Source organism: Dendrobates tinctorius, unplaced genomic scaffold, assembly GCF_039654945.1.
Source record: "Dendrobates tinctorius isolate UK_male_01 unplaced genomic scaffold, ASM3965494v1 ptg000184l, whole genome shotgun sequence".
Lineage (NCBI taxonomy): Eukaryota > Metazoa > Chordata > Amphibia > Anura > Dendrobatidae > Dendrobates > Dendrobates tinctorius.
Window position 1 is genome coordinate 5,009,502 of NW_027361851.1, and position 24,487 is coordinate 5,033,988.

Sequence of the window (24,487 nt, forward strand, 5' to 3'; positions counted from 1 at the left end):
AGTCGAAAGTTGTTTGCAGAGCGCAGCGGTCGGTTAGTACTATAGACAGAAATGAGGGAGGAGATGTAGGGGGGTGCTGCACTGTGGAGAGCTTTGTGGGTGAGAACAAGTACTTTGAATTGGATCCTATAATGAATGGGCAGCCAACGTAAGGACTGGCAAAGAGCAGACACATCCGAGTACCGATTAGCCAGATAGATGACCCTGGCTGCTGCATTAAATATGGACTGGAGAGGGGATAGTCGAGTAACGGGGAGGCCAATTAATAGAGCGTTGCAGTAATGCAGGCGGGAGTGGATCAATGCTACAGTGAGAATTTTTGTTGTTTCCATGGTGAGAAAAGGGCGGATTCTAGAGATGTTCTTTAGGTGTAAGCGGCAAGAGCGGACAAAAGATTGTATATTGGGATGTGAAGCAGAGATTGGTGTCAAACATAACACCCAGACAGCGCGCCTGCTGCCGGGGTGTTATTATAGTGCCACCCACGGAGAGGGAAATGTCAGATTTAGGGAGGTTAGTAGACATCAGGACCAGAAGAAGCTCAGTTTTGGAGAGTTTGAGTTTCAGGTAGAGAGCGGACATGATGTTGGAGACTGCGGACAGACAGTCACTGGCGTTCTGTAGTACAGCGGGAGTAAGGTCGGAGAATGACATATATAGTTGTGTGTCATCAGCATAAAGATGGTACTGAAAGCCAAATGTGCTGATAGTCTGTCCAATTGGGGCCGTGTAGAGAGAGAAGAGAAGGGGGCCAAGGACTGAGCCCTGAGGTACCCCGACAGCGAGAGGAAGAGGAGATGACGTGGAGCCAGAGAACAAAACACTGAAGGAGCAGTCAGAAAGATAGGAAGAGAACCAGGAGAGAGCAGTGTCCTTAATGCCTAGTGACTGGAGCCTAGAGAGTAGGAGATGGTGGTCAACAGTGTTGAAAGCTGCAGATAGGTCAAGAAGAATGAGCAGAGAGTGGTCACCGTTACGTTTTGCTGTCAGAAGGTCATTGGTCACTTCGAGTGCAGTTCCAGTCGAATGTAGGGGGCGGAAGCCGGACTGTGAAGGGTCTAGGAGGGAGTGAGTGGAGAGGTAACGGGAAAGGCGGGAGTAAACTAGGCGCTCCAAAAGTTTGGAGATGAAGGGGAGATTGGAGACTGGTCTGTAGTTGTTTGTGCATGATGGGTCGAGAGTGGGTTTCTTTAGTAGTGGAGTAACGATGGCGTGTTTGAAGGAGGACGGGAAAATGCCCGAGGAGAGGGAGAGATTAAAGATTGTAGTTAGGTGAGTTGTGACGACTGGAGAGAGAGACTGGAGGAGATGTGAGGGAATGGGGTCGGTAGTGCATGTGGTCAGAGGAGAGGAAGAGAGGAGTCTGGGGACTTCTTCTGTGATGGGATCAAATGTGGAATCCATGAAATCGTCACCTTATCCTGCAAAGAATAAGCCCCCCACTCAGCTCTGACAGCGTAAAAATACAAAAGCTGTAGCTCTTAGAATATGGTGATAGAAAAGCAATTCTATTAAATTGTTTGTGTAAAAGCAAGCATACTGACCCGAAGAATAAAGCCCTCGCATTACTTTTATCAAATAGTAAATGGCAATAAAAAAAAAACAAATTAACTCAACGGAATGAAAAAAAAATTCCCCTTTCAGGTCCTTTATCTATTAATGAAAGTATAGGGATTTCAACGTTACTGGTGCCAAAAACAAATTTTAGCATCCACTTGTTTGTAAGTACTTTTAGCTAAGAGAGTCCACTTAATATACTGGGTGTATGTCAATTTTTCAGTGGGTTGTAAATTCCAAAATTCCCAAATGGATTCACATGAGGGGGGCCTCTGCTCTTTTAGTACTTGGTGGCTCTGTATAATGGAGTCTGCAAAATAGTCTCAGAAAATCTATGCTTCAGGAATGAAATGGCGCTTCTTCCCTCCAGAGACTGTGCAGCTACAAGTGGGATATTGCCACAATCCGTAAAATTGTGTAACAAATTATAGGGCCATTTTTACCCATTTTCCCATGTGAAAATGTGAAATCTGGGGCTAAAACAAAATTTTAGTAGGAAAAATGTAATTATTTTTTTATTCACCATCCAATGTTATGAAATTCTGTGACACACCTGTGGTGTCAATATGATCACTGCACCCCTAGATGAGTTCATTGAGGGTTGAAGTTTGTAAAATATGATCCCTTATGTGCACACTCAAACCATTCCAGCAAAATCTGCACTATGACATGTGCCTGAAAAGTAGTTTCCAGTTACATGTAGTGTATTGGCACACTCAGGGGAAGTTGAACAACAAAATGGTCCATTCTTTTTCCCATTAGCCTTTATAAAAAATAAAATTTGGGGCTAAGGCCACTTTCACACATCAGCTTTTTTGCCATCAGTCTCAATCCGTCGTTTTGTGAAAAAAAAAAAAAAAAACGATCCAGCAACTGATGCTGCTGGATCCGTTTTTTTCTCATAGACTTGTATTAGCGTCGGATTGCGACAGATGGCCACACGTTTCATCCATCTTTTGACGGGTTTGTTGGAAATTCTGTGTCTGTCGGCTGGATACAATGGACATAGGAACGTTTTTTGTGTATGTCGAAAAGTCGGACAGCGACGGATCCAGCGCCATCCGTCGTTGGCTATAATGGAAGCCTATGGGCGCAGGATCAGTCGCTGTCCGTCAAAAGATGGATCAGTCGCCGGATTCCGTTTTTTTTACAACTGAGCATGGCCGGAATTGTTTCTTCTCCTTTAATTTAACCCCCCACAGCTGCTTTTTCCATTCTGGCACATAAAATCTCTCTCTCCATCTCTCTCTCTCTCTCCATCTCTCCATCTCCCCCTCCCCAGAATTCTGTTCCTTTAAAATTACTATGGTGTCTGCTGCGTCGGATCCATCAGAAAAAACGATCCGGTGCATCAGTTTTTTCCAATCTGCGCAGGATCTGTTTTTGCACACTTTGACAGATTGCGACTGATTCTAAAAAATTGATGTGTGAAAGAGGCCTTAGACAACATTTTGGTGAAAAAATATTCTTTACTGCCCAATGGTATAAAACTTTGACACACCTGTGGAGTTAATATGCTTACTGCACCACTAGATTTATTTATTGAGGTATACTTTATTAAATGGAGTCACTTTTTTGGGAGGTGTGAGGTAAAGGGGTGCCAATGTGACATGGCCCTCACAAACCATTCCATAAAAGTCTGCATGCTAATATGGCTTTCCTTCCCTTCTGAGCTTTGCATTGTGCCTCAAAAGTAGTCCACTTTCTCCTATTAGCCCTTTTTGGCATGTCAGTCTATTCCAGCCAAAAGGGCACTCCAAAATTCAAATACCGCTGTTTATCTTCCGAGTCCTGCTGTGTGCCTAAAATTAGTTTGTGGGCACGTTTTGGGATATCCTCGTATCCAGGAGAAATTGCACAACAAATTGTGGGGTTCAATTTCTAGTGCTACTCTTTTGAAAATGATATATTTGGGACCAAGGCAACATTTTAGTGGAAAAAAATTTCATTTTTTAATTTTGGCAGTCAAATGTTATAACTAGTGATGGGTGAGCACTAAAATGCTTAGGCCTCTTTCACACTTCAGTTTTTTGTGTCAGTCACAATCCGCCAAAAAGGTGGAGAAGCGGATCCGTTATTAACTGATGTGAACGGATGACACAGGATCCGTTTTCTGACGGATCCCCAAAATGAGGTAATTTAAAGGAACCGCTGGTTGAGAGAGAGAGTTTTTTTTTTTTTTGTCCGGCACCCAGACAGAATTTCGGGTTAAATCAGTGTCTGGAGGATCTGCCGGCCAAAAAAACGTTGCAAGCTCAATTTGGAAATCTTTGACGATGTTAACGGACAGCAACATTATGGCGGATCCTCACAAAAACGGATGCAACGGACGGCAATCCGTCAGAATCCGCCTATAATGGAAGTCAATGGGGAAAAAAACGGATCCGCAAAAAAAAATTGCGGATCCGTTTTTTTCAAAACCTGGCGGATTTTGATTGATTGTAAAAAACGGAAGTGTGAAAGAGGCCTTAGGTGCTCATTGCTTGGGTTGAGCAAATTGGAGTACTCAGGTACTCGGACAAATCATTATTTCTTATATTTAGAGACTCTATAGCGATGGGGTCTGTTCCACAGGACTGGTGCATAGCAAATGTGGTACCAATATTCAAAAAGGGAAAAAGTGAACCTGGAAATTATAGGCCAGTAAGTCTAACTTCTATTGTTGGTAAAATATTTGAAGGGTTTCTGAGGGCTGTTATTCTGGATTATCTCAATGAGAATAACTGTTTAACACCATATCAGCATGGGTTTATGAGGAATTGCTCCTGTCAAACCAATCTAATCAGTTTTTATGAACAGGTAAGCTATAGACTGGACATTGAATGTGGTCATTGGATGTGGTATATCTTGATTTTTCCAAAGAGTTTGATAACGTGCCACACAAGAGGTTGGTACACAAAATGAGAATGCTGGGTCTGGGGGAAAATATGTGTAAATGGGTAAGTAACTTGCTTAGTGATACAAATCAGAGGGTGGTTATAAATGGTATATTCTCTAACTGGGTCGCTGTGACCAGTGGGGTACCGCAGGGGTCGGTGTTGGGACCTATTCTTTTCAACATATTTATTAACGATCTGGTAGAAGGTTTGCACAGTAAAATATCGATATTTGCAGATGATACAAAACTATGTAAAGCAGTCAATACAAGAGAAGATAGTATTCTGCTACAGATGGATCTGGATAAGTTGGGAACTTGGGCTGAAAGGTGGCAGATGCAGTTTAACAATGATAAATGTAAGGTTATACACATGGGAAGAAGGAATCAATATCACCACTACACACTGAACGGTAAACCACTGGGTAAATCTGACATGGAGAAAGACTTGGGGATCCTAGTTAATGATAAACTTACCTGGAGCAGCCATTGCCAGGCAGTAGCTGCCAAGGCAAACAGGATCATGGGGTGCATTAAAAGAGGTCTGGATGCACCTGATGAGAGCATTATACTGCCTCTGTACAAATCTTTGGTTAGACAGCACATGGAGTACTGTATACAGTTTTGGGCACCAGTTCTCAGGAAGGATATAATGGAACTAGAGCGGGTACAAAGGAGGGCAACAAAATTAATAAAGGGGATGGGGGAACTACAATACCCAGAGAGATTAGCAAAATTAGGATTATTTAGTCTAGAAAAAAGACGACTGAGGGGGCGATCTAATAGCCATGTATAAGTATATAAGGTGACAATACAAATATCTCTCCGAGGATCTGTTTATACCAAGGAAGGTGACGGTCACAAGGAGGCATTCTCTGCGTCTGGAGGAGAAAAGGTTTTTCCACCAACATAGAAGAGGATTCTTTACTGTTAGGGCAGTGAGAATCTGAAATTCCCTGCCTGAGGAGGTGGTGATGGCGAACTCAGTCGAAGGGTTCAAGAGAGGCCTGGATGTCTTCCTGGAGCATAACAATATTGTATCTTACAGTTATTGTTAGGTTCTTTAGAAGGACGTAGATCTGGGGATTTATTCTGACAGAATTTTATAGGCTGAACTGGATGGACTAATGTCTTTTTTCGGCCTTACTAACTATGTTACTATGTTAACAATGAGCCCAATGTAAGTTTATGGGAGACCCGAGCATTTTTGCTGCGATCCCCCCTGGGGTCATTTTAAGGTCTAAAAACGTTTGAAAATGAAGGAAACACTGCTCAAATGACACTGGGACATCATGGGGATCACCCCTGAAAGCATTTCTGACTCCTAGTTCACAGCTTTAAGCAATGTCAGAGTTTCATTCCATTTTTACCGCTGCACTAAAAACATACCAAAACGGATTTTACTGGGAAATATGTAAAGGTACATTCTTTCCAGGTTAATGACTTGTATATAAGGCAAAATAATTATCCCTAGACCAAAATGTTCCTCCCCCACTTGGGCTATGTTTTTGAAGAATTTTTCAACTTTAACATTGCTTTCAACCAATACAAATGCATTTACTTGGAAATATCATTGTAACATTTAACATCCCTAGCTGGTCATGTGGTGTATGACACATAAGCAGACACATCTTCTTTCATTTATGAAGGAGGGACTCTTAAAATCACAGAGCCTATTTTTACCAGAGCATCAGGCGGCATTAATTTTCTTAAAAAGCCATTATTAATCAGTGGGTCTCCTAAACTGCTATTGTCTATGCAGTGAGTGGATGGGTTGCCAAGAATTATGACGCACCCCAATACCCCTTTCACGAGAAGTACAGGCGGGCTTCCAGAAAAAATGTTGCATTGAATGCAAGGCCTGGCTTGCCCCAAAGTTACATGCACCCCAATAAGCTAATTCAAGCCACGTACTGGATGGCCACTGGAAAATCCCCTTCACATTATTCATTTTGTACTCCCATTCTGTTTTCTTATGCATTGACTGCAGGCCTGCCCTGCTACCAAGTCATATGCACCCCAATCCCCCTTGGAAGAAACATGAAGGAGGGCCTCTTAACAAAAAATGTACCATGAAAAAGGAGCGGGTCTCCTAGACTTGTAATGGCCGGACACTAAGTGTATTGGGCTGACAAACATTGTCTGTTGTGAATTCACTTTCTAGCCTACCTCTGGTTACTACTAAAGGTAGTGGAGTTGGTCAAATTGACAGAGGGGTTGCGAGTTCTCTTTCTGGGCTCACTCTGATGGTTACTGGAAGTAATGGAGCTGATCTGATTAACAGAGGCTTGCCCCCTGATAATGAGTATAAACACTATAGAGAAAAAAAGGTCCTCCAAGGATATTATATAAAATATTGAAATTTTATTAAATAACACAAAAAATAAAAAGAAACCGCAAACCATACAGAAAGTGGAAAATCACATGACACTGTTTGACAAACATAAGAACTATAAAATGACTGGTACAATAATGTAGCACATGAGGGGATATAAAACAATTCTGGTGCAGCAATCAGAAATAGATAATATTAATGATATAATCTCACATATTAGAGCCTAATAGCATGTTAAATGAAGCCTGCAGTGACATTATGCACAATGAAATAGATGAAACCTAGACATTGCTGGTTTTCCCATAACTGATCTCCTCAGAAGGAAAGAATCCTTCCTAAAAAATAAATGATGTGGGTATAGAGAGGATCAAGTAAGGGAAATACACCTCATGGCTAGAGAATTAAAGCAATAACATATTTACGAGAATAAAAGAATCACCCAGGGTCCCACTTAACGCGCGTTTCAATAAATTTCTTCCTCACATGTTTCTTCGGAACACGTTAACACTGGTGATCTAGTGGTGGTGAATGATGAGACGTGGAGGAAAGCCTGATTTAAAAACTATGGCCAATTTTAAGGAGCAGGTCTCCTAGACTTGGAATGCCCATTTGCTTAGTGTATGGGCTGTCAAACATTTTCCCGTGTGGGGTACACCTAAACTGTTTTCAGAACAAGTATTTTACGCACAGCATAACCATCCACCCTTGTTAATAATTCGACACTGGCTGTAGCTGCATGGAACACGTAAACCCTTTTGATCTAGTGGCAGTGGATAATGAGACTTGGAGGAAGGCCTGATTTTAAAAATAGGCCCAATTTCTAGGTGCAGGTCTCATAGACTTGTAATGCCTGTACACTAAGTGTGTTGGCTGTCAAACATTTGCCCCTGGGGGTAGATATCAATAGTGTGGCCTTTTCTTGGGGGGGGCATCATAGCATCATAAACAGCTTGCAAAACGTTTCATACACAGTTGCTGCTGGCGAAGGTGCAGGTTTTTAGTAAAAATATAGCGGAACAATCGTTGGATGAAATGATCTGGAAAAGGGGCATGGTGATGACAGGAATGGGAAAGTACACGATTAATAACAGTGGCTATGGGAGGTATGAGATCCAGGATACAGCCAACAATGATTCGTCGTTTAGCCACCATCAATTACCATCATCGGTTTCATGCCCTTCAGAAGATCGGTGTGCCAGATGCACATGTGAGCCTCGACCTAAGAAATACCCATCCAAAATATGTTGTCAAACACGCATGTGTCTGTATATAGGGAAAAGTGCAACATGTTATTAAAATGCTGAATTATAGAAAGCAGATCAGTGTAGGAGAAAAAACAAACAAACTGATGGATGCTTGTGAAAAACTAATTCTAAAGAGGAGTGCACCGACCATAACTATAAACACACCCGTGCAACAAGCTTCTTCATCTTCACCCATACATATTACCAATAATATACAAAGGTCACAGTCTAAAATTAATTGTCGAAGTGTAACCAACACTGTTAAAGGAATGCAACAAAACGTAAATAACCACGACCCTTTGAAAAACCTCATTTCCTCTTTACAACATATGGACGATGATGGTATTGATGACGACTTAGAAATTTTCCACATCCACACCATGAAGATGAAAATCACAGCTGCAAAAAATGGTCCAAAAAGGCAGTGAATGTCTTGAAAATAACTTTCTCTAGGTCAAAGTTTACCTCTTACTAAAGTGGTACCAAATGAGGCGTACACAGCTCTCTGGTGTACTCAGGGTGAGATGCTTGACAGATGATGTATTCTGATTTGTCCATGTCCACTTTTATAAAGCGAGCAGAAAAGAAGTTTGATTACGGGGGAAGACGTGTAATTTTTGTCATGATCTCAGTGCAGGTTTTGACCTGCACGTCAGGGGTTAATGTCTTGAGCTCAGTGCAGGCTTTGACCTGCACACCTGGGGTTAATTATTGTGGCCTCTCTTTGGTTCAGGCAGAGCTTTTTATTGCCCTGAGATACTCCAATCCCTGTCAGTTATACTTTTGCCTTTGGCCGAGTGTTGTGACCCCTGTGTGCCTGTTCGTTGTCTTAGATTGCTTATATGGTTCTGATCCGGTTCTGTCCCCCGTTGAGTTTGCTTGTCGATTCTGTACTGTATATCTGCTTCTCTGGTTTCTGACTTGTTGGCGACGTCTTGACTATCCGTTCTGTCTTGCCCTTTGGTAATTGTCGTGCTTTGACCCTGGCCTGATCTGGTTTTTTTCCCTGTCTATGCCAATTAGTAACTTTGTTCCGTAGTTACCATTCTAGGGGTTTTCCTGCAGCTCCTAGCTCTCGGGAGTTTAGGCCATGCCCCCAGCAGTCACATGCTTCAGGTCCTGTGGGTCTGAAGCACGCATCTTCTCTGCTGCTGCCCGCTCCACAGGTATCTCTGAGCACAGGTTGTCTTACTCAGGACACGCACACTGGCTCAGTGAGCAAGTGCAGTGTGGTGTTCCTGACATTATAACTGACCTTGAACTTTTTTTTTTTCTCTCCTCACTTCTGCAGCATGGACCCAATGCATGCCTTATCTGAGCAGGTGAAATGCTTGACTCAGTCGCTGCAGAAGCTAAGTTTGGAACACCAAGCTCTGGCCTAGTCCCAACGGCAGGTTGCGGACTCGGTTCAGGGGGTGCTTTTCGCAGGCTTTCAGCAGGTGGGGAATACAGGTCATTTTAGTCCCACCCGAATCCCCGGTTAAGTTACCAGATACGTTTGGTGACAAAAATGAATTTAGAGCGTTTAAGGAGGGCTGTGCGCTCTTTTTCTCCTTGAGACCCCGCTCCTCTGGGGATGAGAAACAGAGAAACATAACGTCCCTCCTTAGGGGGTCCCCACAAGCCTGGGCATTTTCTCTTTCCTCTTCTGCCCCAGAGAGAATGTCTGTGGATGCATTTTTTGAGGCCTTAGTGCTTATTTACGATGAGCCAGATAGTGCGTTTGGCTGAGGACAAGGTCATGAGTGTCTGTCAGGGGAAGCACTCGGCCGAGTGGTTCTGTTCTGAATTTAGGCGTTGGGCAGCTGAGGTTTCTTGGAGTGATTCCGCCCTTCGGGGGCTGTTCCGTAGAGGCCTGTGTGAACTTCTGAAGGATGCCCTGGCACTCCATCCTCCACCTGACTCCCTGGAGGATGCCATAACCCAAGCGGTTCACATGGATCGCAGACTGCGGGCAAGAGGTGTTATGCAACTTGAAACATCATTATTCTCCAGTGGAGTTGAGACCCGGACTCCTCCGGTGGCTATGGAGGTAAGCACTGTCACCTGTGATGAGAAGGAAAGAAGACGCCGCCGAGAGAAGCAGTTGTGCTTCTATTGTGGGGAATCTGGACATTGGAAGAAGGACTGCCCGTCCTGTCCGTCATCCTCCAAGGTGGCGGGAAACAACTAGGTCTGGGTAGTAGTCGAGGAGGCTACCAAGACCTTCAGGTACCTTTTTCCTCACTTGCAAAAATTGTGCTTCGGGTGGAACTGGAACTTGGTGATGGTCCTGTTCAGACTACCGCCTGTTATGAATGGGTCACCGAGGAGGAATAACAAGAAGCTAAGTCCCAGAAAACCAGAGAGGTTGGTCACTATGCAGATTGCAGATCCCTGATCTTAACCACACAACTAACAGTAGCAGTGGAGCGTTCCTACGTTGTTCCTACATGCCTCATCACCGCCGGAGGTCTACATAAACCTAAAGCAAGAAAAGGGAAAGCTAACTGCCCCAGAGCAGACCCCAAATGAAAAGACAGCCCCCACACATGTATTGATGGTGAAGCAAGATGAAAACACAAACACATGCAGGAAAATAGGCTGAGCAAACAATGGGGCCTGACTAACTAGAAAGGACAGGAAAGGAAAGCCACTGTCTGCAATCTGCCAAAGAACCCTACCAAAAATAATGTCCAACACGTCTGATAGCAAAATTAACATTGAAATCACTAGACTTCTCCCACTATATCAGCACTCTGAAATATTCTGAAACAGAGCAAAAAGAGGCCAATCTAATATGGGACAAAAAGGCAAATTGCCAAATACAGATAAATAGGAGTGGAAGTTCAGCATAGCCCCAGCAGGGGCAAGCTGACCACACAAGAAACTCAATTGACCAACAAGCGCAGGTGTGAACATGAGCAAAAAACAAACTTAACTTAAGAAGACTGGAAGAGAGATGAAGTCCAAGACCTGAGAAGCAGACTGAATCACCAGCAGCAGGATAGGGCGTCGGCTGTCTTATATCCAGTCTGATACTCCAGAGATCCAATCGTTATCCTTCTCATCAGGTGGCAGAGCACTACCACTTAAACCAACCTCACTATCTCCTGTCACCACCAGAGGGAGAACGGAAGGAGAACTCTCAACTGGAGGAGCAGAAAATGAGCTCATAACAACCGCCTTTGTTGACTGTGGCTCTGCTGTTAACCTGATTGATGCCCGGATTATGACTCTTAATAAGATAGGGACAGTCAGGCTTCAAGATCCTGTTAAACTTGTGGCAATTAACTCGTCCTCTCTTACCCGGGACGGTATCTGTTTCAGGTCTGAACTTTTTTCTCTAAAAATGGGTTCCACTCATGTGGAAAAATTAACTTGTCTTGTGTTAGATAACTTGCCTGCAGGACTGGTACTGGGGATGCCTTGGCTTCAACGCCATAATCCTACCATTGATTAGGTGACAGGGGAGATCACTCAATGGGGATGTAAAGATAAGTGTTGTAACCTGGGGCCTTTTGTTAACTCTGTTAAAACCGTATCTGTGTCGTCTGTCGGTCTGGAAGGTATTCCGGAGTACCTGAAGGATTTCGAAGACGTGCTTTCCGAAAGTGAGGCTGAGGTGCTGCCACCATATAGACCCTACGATTGTGCCATTGATTTAGTACCCGGAGCCAAGTTACCTAAGGCTCGATTGTTCAATTTGTCCGGGCCTGAGCGCCAAGCCATGAAGGAGTACATAGCTGAGAGTCTCCGCAAAGGGCATATCAGGCCTTCTGTGTCACCCGTGGCAGCAGGATTCTTCTTTGTGAAGAAGAAAGATGGTGGTTTGCGGCCGTGCATTGACTTTCGGGAACTTAACAAGATAACGGTTAGGAACACTTATCCACTTCCCCTCATCCCATACCTATGTAATCAGTTATGTGGGCCCCAATGGTTCTCCAAATTAGATCTCTGGGGGGCCTACAACTTGATAAGGGTTCGGGAAGGGGACGAGTGGAAAACTGCATTCCTCACATCTGAGCGACTCTTTGAAAACCTGGTTATGCCCTGAGGTTAACTAATGCCCCTGCTATTTTCCAGAACTTTATCAATGTTGTGTTTTCTGACCTGATAGGCCATTTTGTTGTCATTTATTTGGATGACATTTTGGTGTATTCCCCGGACAGTCAGTCTCACTTACAACATCTACAGACAGTTCTCCAGAGACTAGGGGAGAACCACCTGTTTGCTAAATTGGAAAAATGTTTGTTTTTCGTACAGGAACCGTCTTTTTTGGGGCTGATAGTATCTTGTGAGGGGTTTCGTATGGACCCTAAGAAGGTGCTGGCGATCGCAGACTGGGTTCAGCCTCATGATCTCAAGGGGCTCCAGCGCTTCTTGGGATTTGCAAACTATTACCGGAGATTTATTAAAAGTTTCTCTCAAGTGATTAAACCACTCACAGATCTTACCCAGAAGGGGGCTGATGTAAAAAATTGGTCGGAACTCGCTAAGGAGTCCTTCTCAGTTCTTAAGAAATGTTTCATGTCCGCCCCGGTGTTGGTCCAGCCAGACCCGTCCAAACCATTTATTGTGGAGGTGGATGCTTCTGAAGTAGGGGTGGGGGCAGTATTGTCCCAAGGTCCGGCCACCCTTACTAATCTCAAACCCTGTGCCTTCTTCTCCAAGAAGTTCTCATCCGCCGAGAGAAATTATGATGTAGGCAATAGAGAACTTCTTGCGGTCAAGCTGGCATTCGAAGAATGGAGGCACTTTTTGGAAGAGGTGACTCACCCTATCACTATTATCATGGATCACAAAAATTTGGTATACCTTGAATCTGCTAAGAGGCTTACTCATGGACAAGCCCGTTGGTCACTTTTTTTTTTCACGCTTTCAATTCTCCATTACTTTTCGACCAGGGTCCAAAAATGTTAAAGCGGATGCCCTGTCCAGAAGTTTTGAACCGGTTTCTCCCCCCGAGCCGCCGTCCTCCATTCTTCCCCCAGGGGTGGTAGTGGTGGGGGTCTCATCAGAGTTGAAACAAGAAATTTTGAGGGCTCAGTTCCTAGCTCCGACGACCAGGCCAGGGGATAAATTGACAGGAGACAGGACAGGAGGATTGGTGTGATGCGTTACCGTTGGTGGAATTAATTAATCAATTATGGGTTTAATCCCCATTTTGGGGAGTTTTCACGGGTGGATTCCGGTTGTCCAGGGGCAGAAGGGTCTGTCCAACGGTTAAAAAACCTCTGGGCTGAAGTCCAGCGTAATATCTCTCGGGCCCAGTGGAGGTACAAATATTTTGCTGACAAAAAGAGGGCCCCGGGACACATGTTTCAGGTGGGGGAGAAGGTTTGGCTTTCCACACGTAATATCAACTTGAAGGTACCGTCAGCTAAATTGGGACCAAAGTTCATTGGTCCGTACGAGATTGTGGAGATAGTGAACCCGGTGGCATATAGGTTGCATCTCCCCGCCTCCTTAAAGATATCAAATGTGTTCCATAAATCTCTGTTGAAACCCATGGGGTCTGTGAAGGAGGACTCAGAGTCTGTTGTTCCTCCAGTGTTGGTGGAGGGTCAATTGGAGTATGAGGTTGGACATATTGCGGACTCTCGGCGGGTGCGCCGCCCTTTGCAGTACCTGGTCCACTGGAAGGGATATGGACCGGAGGATCGCTCATGGGTCCCTGCTCACTCTGTACATGCAGATTGCCTGGTTCGGGCTTTCCATGCCAAGTACCCGGGGAAGCCTGGGGGTCTATAGGCCCCCCCCGTTGAGAGGGGGATACTGTCATGATCCCAGTGCAGGTTTTGACCTGCACGTCAGGGGTTAATGTCTTGAGCTCAGTGCAGGTTTTGACCTGCACACATGGGGTTAATTATTGTGGTCTTTCTTTGGTTCAGGCAGAGCTTTTTATTTCCCTGAGATGCTCCAATCCCTGTCAGTTATACTTTTGCCTTTGGCCGAGTCTTGTGACCCCTGTGTGCCTGTTCGTTGTCTTAGATTGCTTATATGGTTCTGATTCGGTTCTGTCCTCTGTTGTGAGTTTGCCTGTCGATTCTGTACTGTATATCTGCTTCTCTGGTTTCTGACTTCTTGGCTACGTCTTGACTAGCCGTTCTGTCTTGCCCTTTGGTAATTGTCGTGCTATCTCGTGCTTTGACCCCGGCCTGATCTGGTTTATTTCCCTGTCTATGCCAATTAGTAACTTTGTTCCATAGTTACCTTTCTAGGAGTTTTCCTGCAGCTCCTAGCTCTCGGGAGTTTAGGCCACGCCCCCAGCATTTACATGCTTCACGTCCTGTGGGTCTGAAGCACGCATCTTCTCTGCTGCTGCCTGCTCCACAGGTATCTCTGAGCACAGGTTGTCTTACTCAGGACACGCGCACTGGCTCAGTGAGCAAGTGCAGTGCGGTGTTCCTGACAATTTTGGTCAGTAAGGAGGTGGTCAGGTACAGATAGGTAGATCTACTTGTCATCGGTGTTATGATGATATTGCAGTGCCATTACATCAGCTGGCCCAGGCTGAAGGTGTAGATGGGGAAGAGTAGGGGTCCTAGAACAGAGCCTTGGGGACCAACAAAAGATAGGTGTCGAGGTGAGGAGGTGGTGTGGTAGAGGGAGTCAATGAATGTCCCCCTACCAGTCTAATTGTTTTTTTAAAGACTCTGCCAATAACCTCAAAAAGGACATTTGCACCACCGGCCATGGCCGCATCTGCAGGGGTAGTAAAACTACCAGCCTTACCACCACCAGCATTATAAGGCACATGGCAGCAAAGCACCCGACTTTGTTGGTTGAACACCAGGCTCCATGAACAGTGTCTGTGGGTGATGCCACTGCTTCTGCTGTTGTGCGTGCAAGCCAATCCCCTGTCCATGGTGCATGTGAAGATGCCTCCTGCCCTGCACCTGTCGTTGACCACAGTCAAATTGCACCATAATCAAGCACGTACATGTCCTTGTCCCAGCACAGCCTTCAGTTCTCCATACCCTAGTCATTAGACCATAAGCGGAAAGACTCAGCCAACGGCCCACAGGACACAGTACTAAATTCACAAATTTGTCTTCTGTTTGCGCTTGAAATGTTGCATTCTAGGCTCTTGGAAAATGGACACTTTCCGCAACCTGATGGCGGTGACCGTAACAAGGTACTCGGTCCCCATTCGTCACTATTTCTAACGGTCTGTCGTCACGATATTAGACATGCAAGGACGTGTCCCACAACATTACCAGTGCCGACAGCATTGCTGGTACAGGGAAAGTGCACCTAACCACAGATGCGCGGACGAGTGCTTGTGTGCAGGGACGGTACATCTTGCTGACTGCACACTGTGTTTGTGTACAAAAAGTCTTGACCCAGTCGGACATTGGGAGACAATGTAACAGATGTATGGAGGAGACTTTGTATGTCATATTTAGGGTTTTGAACTGTAGCCTATGGGCAATAGGAAGATAGTGAAGGACATGGCAGAGAGGAGACGCTATGGAATAACGGAGGGACAGTTGGATTACTCTGGCAGCAGAATTTTGGATAGATTTGAGTGGTGCAACAGTGCTAGATAGGAGGGTACAGAGTATAAGGTTGCAATATTTGAGGCAGGAGATCATGAGGGCATGCACAAACATTTTTTAAGTTTCTTGTAATGTACGGATCCAGGAAATGTTTTTGAGTTGTAATGGACAGGAAGAGGCAAAGGCTTTGATATGTAGTTTGAAAGAGAGGGCAGAGTCGAGGATCACCCCAAGGTCACGAACATGTGGGAATATTTGTCCCGGCTTGCCGTCCCGCCATTACACAGGGACGTGTCCCACAACATTACCCGTGCTCTACACAATGCTGGTACTTGGAAAGTTCACCTAACCACAAACACGTGGACAAGTGCTTGTGGTCATGGATGATGCATCTCACTGAGGGTACGCAGAGTTAATATAGTGGAATCCGGGACACACTCAGACCCTGGTATGGTGGCCGTACTCACAAACAGAGTATTGAGGGCCCTACATCAATTTGGGTTGCCCCCACAGTGTGCAGCTCCTGTACCTCCTCCTTTGCCTCCTCTTCAGCCTCTAGCTCCAAAAGGTACCACATCAGTCACAAGCTGTAAGCACTGCAGCACTGCCTAATCAAAGCGGGAACAGGCTGTGCTGAAGCTAATATGCTTCTATGACAAACGCCACAATGCTGAAGGTTGTGGACAGCTCTGAAACACCAGGCATATCGTGGATGAGACCGCTGAACCCACAGCCAGGCATGTTTGTGTGTGACAATGGGTGGAACCTGGTGGCTGTTTTTTGGCGAGGCGATCTCACACACGTGCCATGCCTGACTCAAGCGCTTAACCTAATAGGTCAACGTTTTTTGAAAAGCGACACTGAGCTGGCAGATCGGCTGGTAAAAATACAATGCTCTAAATACCCATTTTAGAAAGTCAGCTGCAGCATCATCCGCCCTTGCCGTGATTCAGCAGCGCTTGCTGCTTCTAGCTCACCGACTGGTGGGTGATGCCCCTAGGCCTTGGAACTCTACACTGCAGATGTAGGAAAGGATTTCTGAGTAGAAGAGGGCAATTGGTGACTAATCTACAAGCATCATCAAGGTTGTCGGTATTCAGTTCTGTCTTCACACATAACATCTGAGGTGTGGACATGGATGTCTGACATGTGTACCATCCTCCAAAACTTTGAGAAATCCACCAAGAGGATAAGCGTTAATGACACCATAATTAACGTTTCCATCCTGCTTATCTGTGTTCTAATTTGAATATTGAGCGTTATTACAGAATGAAGACATATTTACAGTTTAACAGTTTCAAACACAACAGTCCTAAATAACAATCCAATAATTAAAAATAAAACTACCTTGCTCGTGACTGCTTACAATCTACACTAAGTAACAACGATAACAATAATTTAACCCAAACAAAACAATCCTACTCATGACATCTTACAATCTAAAATGAGGTGGGGGAGATAAAAAAAAAAAAATACAGGGGAGTATTTACAAGAAGGTATTTACAATAATGTTTGTACTATGATCTAACTGAGGTATATTGTAAGTGTTGTAGGCCTGAGGACAAGGAGTAGGAGGACAGCATGGCCAGTCGCCCCCTTGGTGACAACCCAGAAGTCTTGTTAGCAATCTGGGACACATTGTTCTGACTTTGTTACGCTGCCTTTCCCGTGACCCTTGCGCTCTCAAAATTTTGGATGACAGACGGGCAATACTGATTTGTGACACTTGTAGACCCACGGTAAACGGAGAACTTTTTATCTCTTAGTCCTTACACAGACAGGTGTACTAAAATGTTGCAGTACCAGAGGGCCCTTATAGCAGAATTATTAATAAAATTACTATCTCAAACACTGGCGGCAGAGGACACAGTTTGTTGACGAACCATGGAGTACAGGTGAGAGAGACACAACTCCAGAGCAGCAGAGGCAGTGGAACATTGGCAAAGTTCTTGTAGAGTTTTAACAGACCCTCTCATCACCCTGACAGAGGCGCAGGGTACTGTCACAAGGAATGCAATGTTTTGGAAGATGCTGAGGAAGTACCTTGATGACCATAATAATGTCCTCTGTCATTCGTCTGTGCCTTATAAATATTAGTTATCCAAGCTGAACATGTGGCATGAACTGGTTCTCTCTACTGCGCACGTGCGCTGTATTCAGTCAAGGAGCGCACAGCGCCTGGCTCTCTGACTTACTGGGCAAATAGTGCCTTGCTAAATGGCAGTACTGCTTTTAGTGGTGGGAGACTAAAGGAACAGTCCTTTACAGCGCCACTGCTCTAAGGACGGAGCACTCAGCCTCCTATGCGCTGCTTGTCCACGCCAAAATTCATTGCTGTCTTGCCCGCTTACTCTTAATCTGGCCCCCTGCCTCTAGGTCACCGGGTCTGTCTGTCTGCTGCATTTTGCCACAGCGTCGGCGCTTCGGGTGCATATTGCCCTGCCCCCCTTGCTGCTCACACACAGTCACAGCAGGGGACTCGCTCCTTTTTTTTTTTCCCTTCAGCTTCCGGGCTTGTTCCCTGTCTAAAAACAACCCCTCATTCTGTGTAATGGGGTCTGTCCTTTCTCCTATGCCTTTCGCCGGTAAACAGGGGACACAGCCAAAACAGATCCAGAACCGGCGCAGCACAGGCACCCGCGGACCGGTGATCCTGACTCCGTACATATCTGGCAAATCAGTATTTAATCAAAGCAGCATAGAAGGCATGTACTTTTAAATTTCAAGAGAAAATTCTGCAGTACATCCACAACTGTTTCAATTTGAAGGGCTTTGTGGCTCATATTCCACAAGATAACACTAGTCTTTTGGTGCTTTAATTAATTCATCATGCTGCTGAAGTAGAGGTGAGATTAGGGACCTACATAACATCTGGGGACTGTAGTCAACATGACACTGTGCCAACACCCACTGGGGTATAGCTACCAATTTGACATAGTTTGTGCCCAGCTGAACAGAGTTGTCATAAAAAAAATCCTTCAATAACACATATGTGTTAGGGTCGGCAGAACACACCAGATTTAAATAATAGGAGGTGCGTTCGCCGCCCGGGGTCCACCATGCGGTAGATGACAAGACCGCTGCTGGACAATGGCAGATACGCTAGAGATGCGGTACAGCACTCGGGTTAACGTCACCTGAGAGCCTGAAGGCGAACTCTGTTAAACCACAGGGCCGCCCTACCATAAACTAGAAATAAACGCTGGACCTGTTAGCTCCACAGGTCGGCCGATGTGTGGCATCGCAGCCGCGAACACCAGTGACTGCTGCTACTGCAGCGCGGCGGTAAGGATAGCCGCTGAACGACGGTGCCAGAGGAGCCGACACCGATGGACACTAGTGTAGGTGCGGTAAGCACAGTGGCGTGTAGCTTGCCACAACCTGGCGCTGACTAAACAACACTCTGTAACCACTCGTATTATCAGAGGGAAGGGGTTTCTTAATAAGTCAGTCACCAGTCCATGCATCCATCACCATACACACATAGCAATCTTAGACTACACTAGCGCATAGCCGAGCTGCCATGCAGGCTTTTTATAGCCATGCGCTTCCGGGACCTTCCAGTGCCCTGGAAAGAACCAATCAGATCCGACGCAGGACCTGAGCATGTGACCCCTGCTCTCCAGTGAGCGGTCAAGTTGCGGGCATGCCCAGTAGCACGGCACGAGGACTTGGCCTCTGGAGCGGTTCCCTGCAGGGCAGGTTGCGCTACCATTGCTGCACCAGAGGTGGCAGCAACATCCAGGCTCACAGAACGAGTCTGAGCAATCACGCCTGACTCGCCGTGATTGCTGAGCAGGGCCTGAGCAGTCGGAGCGGAATGGGAGACCGCTGAATGTATGGCTCTGGATTCCTGCTGTGCAGAGCCAGAAATCCGACGCCTAACAGTATGATGGATTGTCTCTAGGAAATACCCATATAGTATTATTATTATAGTATTATTAATAGTATTATTTAGTTATTTATATAGCGCCATTAAATTCAAGGTTCTGTACATGGCAAGGGGTTACATACAAAAGAATAAATATCGTTTAAACCCCAAAAAATTACAATGACAGACTGTTACAGAGGGGAGACTCATTCTGCGTGAGAATGGGAAAGAGACAGAAGGTGGGGGTGCGGCAAATCAGGTGGTGGAGAAGTCACATCTCCGACCACCACGCTCTCCAATTGACATCTCTTGAAATGTAGCTGAAATGTCAAAATCTCTATCTTCAGTTCTAGACAATGCATGGGCTCCTTTTAAACGTCAGCGGCCAACCAGTTAATCATTAGTAGGTGAAGGCTTGTCAGAATCCTGCCCGGGAACACCAGGCTTCAGTTCTTGTGAGTCCTGTCCCCATGAACTTCCAAGTAATCTTGCTCTGGCTCTTCCAGGCATGATTTCATCATGAAGATTGTCTTCATAATACAGAGACAGAGTACAAGAGTGCCTAAGCGTTCACCCTCTGCTACTCAGACTTTCTATTTTTTTGTAAAAAAGCAAGTGCTGTATATAACTGGAGTAACAGACAGGAAAACACTGGAATATCAGCCTAAAATCCCCAAATTTTAATGATACAGATGTATGAGGTGTGTCACAGATATACCACACTGTAAAATATATATATTTTTTATTGGATGCAAAAGAGTGCTGATATAACAAGAGTGACTGACTGGCAAAAAAGGGAATTTAAGCCAAAAATGCCTCAATTTTTGAGACACGGATGTATGAGGCGTGTTAGAGATATACCCCACTGTAAAATGTGGGCTGTTTTTTAAAATAATGCAACATAGTGCTGTATATAACTCCAGTGACACCCCGGACCAAAAAAGAAAACTGCCATAACCTCTCCATACTTTGAGCACACACAGATATGAGCTGGCACGCAGATACCACACAGAAAAAATGTGTGGCCTGTTTTTTTAAATTTTTTTTGGCTAAATGTCGTATATAAGTACAGTGCCAGACAGCAAAAAAAAAAATGAATTTAGGGCTAAAAAGACCAACATTTTTAGCAGACGGATGGATGAGGCATGTCTCAGATATACCACACTGTAAAATATGTGGCCTGTCTGTATTTTTTGGTGGGTTCAGCAAAATAGTCAAGAAATTGTGTAAGACACTCAAAAAAAGAAAAAATACTCAACCATACCACATAAAAAATAAATATTTCTCTGCACACTGAAAAGGGATGTTTGGGACCCCTTTAAAATTGCTGGATTTTCACGCTGTGCTAGGAAAAGGATCTGGCTGTATTGTGCACAGTCAGGGGTCACATGATTAGGAGCCTCTGTCCGAGGCCCCTGATTATGTGACCCCTGACTTCTTCCCTCCTGTGACCTCATCACAGGTCCTGTGGCACAGCCCTCGGTGTATGCAGGACTCTGCTGTGCTGGTTGTCATGGTGCTGGATGAGGGGAAGTTTATATGTGGGGTTAGGATGGGTTTACAGTGTGGATGTAGCGGAGCCGCGCGTGTACGAGGTGTACGGAGCAAAGCCACATGTGTACAAGGTTTACAGAGCGTGGCCGTGTGTACAAGGTGTACGGAGCAGAGCCGCATGTGTACGAGGTTTACGGAGTGGAGTCATGTGTGCGAGATGTACGGAGCGGAACTGTGTGTGTGAGGTGTCTTGGATCCAGCGGGACAGTCCCGATTTTGAGATTCAGTCTCACTGCCCTGGCCGGGAGCTTACTTTTCCCGCTGACACAGGAGTACACGGTGGAGCCCCAAAGATCACTTTAAAATTCACACGTGACGTTCCAACGGAAGCGACGTACTCAAAGCTGACCGGAAATGAGGTACAGTAATTTTGGGAGGAGATTGTGACGAAACCATGGAGGCACTTCAGAGAATGCTTCAGATCCATCACCATGTCCTCCTCCAATAGCGCGGACAGCAGGATCGCCTTGGACTCAGATGTCGGCCATGTGAGCGGATCATGATATATCCTGTATTGGGAGGCTCAGGTAGGCATTCTCTCTCTTTTTGTTTCCCTCTCTAATCTTTCTTTCCTCTTTCTTTCTCTCTGTTCTTTCTTTCCCCTCTTCCTTTCTCTCGCTCTCTGTTCTTTCTTTCCCCGCTTTCTTTCTCTCTCTAATCTTTCTTTTCTCTATCTGTTCTTTCTTTCCTTCCCCTCTTTCTCTCTCTAATCTTTCTTTCTCTCTCTGTTCTTTCTCTTGCTGTTATTTCCCCTCTTTCTCTCTCTGATATTTCTCTTTTTCTCTGTTCTTTTTTTTCTTTCTCTGTTCTTTCTTTCCCCTCTTTCTTTCTTTCTCTGTTCTTTCGCTCTGTTCTTTTTCTTTCTCTTTCTTTCTCTCTTTCTCTAATCTTTCTTTATTTCTCTCTCTCTGTTCTTCTTTTTTCTGTTCTTTCCCCTTTCTTTCTCTCTGTTCTTTCTTTCTTTCCATTATTTATTTCTCTGTTTTCTTTCCACTCTTTCTTTCTCTCTCCCTCTCTGTTCTTTCTTTCCCCTCTTTCTTTTTTTCTATCTCTGTTCTTTTTTTTCTGTCCCCTTTTTCTTTCTATATGTTCTTCCTTTCTTTCTCTCTGTTTCTTCTTTCCCTCTGTTTTCTTTTTTTCTCTCTCTGTTCTTCCTTTCTTTTCCTCAGTACCAGTCAGTGTGCTCACAGTACCAGCCACTGTCCCCTCAGTACCAGTCAGTGTGATCAGCAGTGCTAAATGGGTGTGGCTGGGGCATGGACATTGGTGTGACTAGTGAAATGGGTGTGGTTGGGGGTGTGGCCTAAAATTTGCTGCTGCGCGCGCCGCACCCTTTGTCCCTCTTTCCCTTCTTCAAAAGTTGGGAGTATGTATGGTGTATACAGCGACGTACACTACCCTGCCTGCCTAACACTGGAACCTATATACTCCGGATTTATTCCTTAGAGGGACTATTGGTTTACCTGGATTTGAGTTGTTTAGGATGGTAGGCCCCACACTCACTAATCCCCAATTGTGGCTCTATCAAGGCAGCAGCTCTCCCTACACTATCTCAATCCAGAGCTGAATGCGGCAAGCAGGGCGGCGTCCGGTCTCTTATACCCCTGATGATTCTGTGCGGCCAGCCAATCACTGCACAACCACAACAAAGATGGCTGCTGCGTTTCATTGCCTGGCAGACAATCCTTGCATCGTGATTGGTTCTGTAAAGTCCGCCAAAAAAGCTGGGTGGAGACCCGTGTTCCCGCCGAGTAATCCCGGAAATGCTCTGTGTTCGGCGAGTAACGAGTAGTGGTGAACACGGTCGCTCATCACTAGTTATAACATTGTGTGAAGCACATGTGGATTCTAGAGGCTCACAATACCCTTACATGAATTCATTGAGGTTTGTGGTTTCCAGATTGGTTTTAGTTGTTGGGAGTGTCTGCTGTTTTGGCACCTAAGGAGCTTGGCAACTGCAGCATAATGTCTGCAATCTGTTCTAGGCGAATTGTCCTCCAAAATTCAAATATCGCTCATTTTTGTCCGAGCACTGCTATGTGCAAAAAACAGTAGCTTTCCCTCACGTATGGGGCATTGCCGTACTCAGGAGAAATTTCACAAATTGTATGGTCAATTTTCTCATGATTTTATGGCTGTGAAAAAGAAAAATATTGGGTGAAAGCAATATTTTTGTATAAAATATTAAATTTTTAATTTGTTTTCTCTTTGTTTTAATTCCTATGAAGTGCCTGAAGGGTTAGCAAACTTTCTAAATGTGGTTTTGATTACCTTAAAGATTGCAGTTTTTAAAATTGGCTAACTTTTGTCCGTTTAAGAAAATAGGTTTTGTACAATTGGTATTAAAAGTGAAAATTGCTGATACACTCTTAAGCCTTTTTAATTTCCAAGAAAGAAATGTTTATTTCTAAAATGATCTTGATATAAAGTAGACATATGGCAAATGGTATTACGGTAGTTATGTTTAGTGTTATGACTCTACTTCTAACTATTAAAAGGGCATAAAAATTCACATTTCAAAAATTATGAATTCTTCCATTTTTTCCAATTTTTTCATAAATAAACTTGAGTAGGTATTTGCATTGGCAGTTTCTAATTTACTATGTATATAATACCCACGCTGGAATATTTGAAAGCAATGGTGCACCATCTGTACATGAACTACTGTATCTTTGAACCATCTCAGCTTTGTTCAGTAACGCCTGTCTTCTACTTTTCTACAGCATCATTTAAAAATGTTTTATCTCATGAGTCAATTTTTATATTTTATGCATTTAAGACTTTTGCTGTATTTTATTCTTTTGAACTTTAGGTTGTCCCTGCTATTACGGAACTAATTGGAAATAATCCTCGATTCAACAGAGCATTGGTGAGGTTTTAGATGGACATGTAGAAGTAGTCTTTAGTCATGATATATTATCGACTTGTCCACTTCCTTTACAGCAGGGATTTGATTTTTATCCTTATTAAACCTATGAGAAATATTCCACTATAGATAAAAAATGTTGCAGTGAGCGCAATCAATTCCTCCAACACTGCATTGTGCAAGTGATTTCTGTAGTGCCTTTCCTGCAGTCACCACAGGTGTTATTTAGAAGTTTGAAATCTGTTTTTCCATACCTACACTAAACATATCAGTACGATCTTGCTGCTAGTGTCTTTTGAGAAACCTCAGAGGTCAGCACATTAAGATACAGTAGTGTGAAAGTGTTTACCCCATTCCTGATTTACGATTCTTTTGCATGTTTTTCACACTTAATTGTTTCAGATCACCAGACAAATGTAAATATTAGAGTAAGTTAATGTAAGTAAACAAAAAATGCTATTTTCAAATGAAGGTCTTTATTATTAACCCCTTAACGACCGCCAATACGCCTTTTAATGGCAATTAAGGGTACTTATGCCTCAGCGCCACTTTTTAACGGCACTGAGAAATAAGTGTATAGCGCCCCCCCAAGTGTCGGAATTTCTCCAGGGTCTCGGCTAACGGGGGTAGCCTAGACCCCAAAGAACATGATTCGGGATGATTTTTACCGACCTCAGTGTTACGGAATAACGGAGACTACA

At 44.5% G+C, this 24,487-nt stretch overlaps 1 protein-coding gene across 5 annotated transcripts in view; it reads left to right on the top strand.

Moving 5' to 3' along the window:
• MTG1 (mitochondrial ribosome associated GTPase 1) overlaps positions 1-24,487 on the top strand; it is a 536,307-nt gene that overhangs the window by 216,743 nt on the left and 295,077 nt on the right. For all 5 annotated transcript variants that reach the window (XM_073552076.1, XM_073552080.1, XM_073552077.1 and 2 more), the window contains one exon: positions 23,733-23,789. In XM_073552076.1, the coding sequence (XP_073408177.1) occupies positions 23,733-23,789 (57 nt within the window). The remainder of the gene's footprint in view (positions 1-23,732; positions 23,790-24,487) is intronic.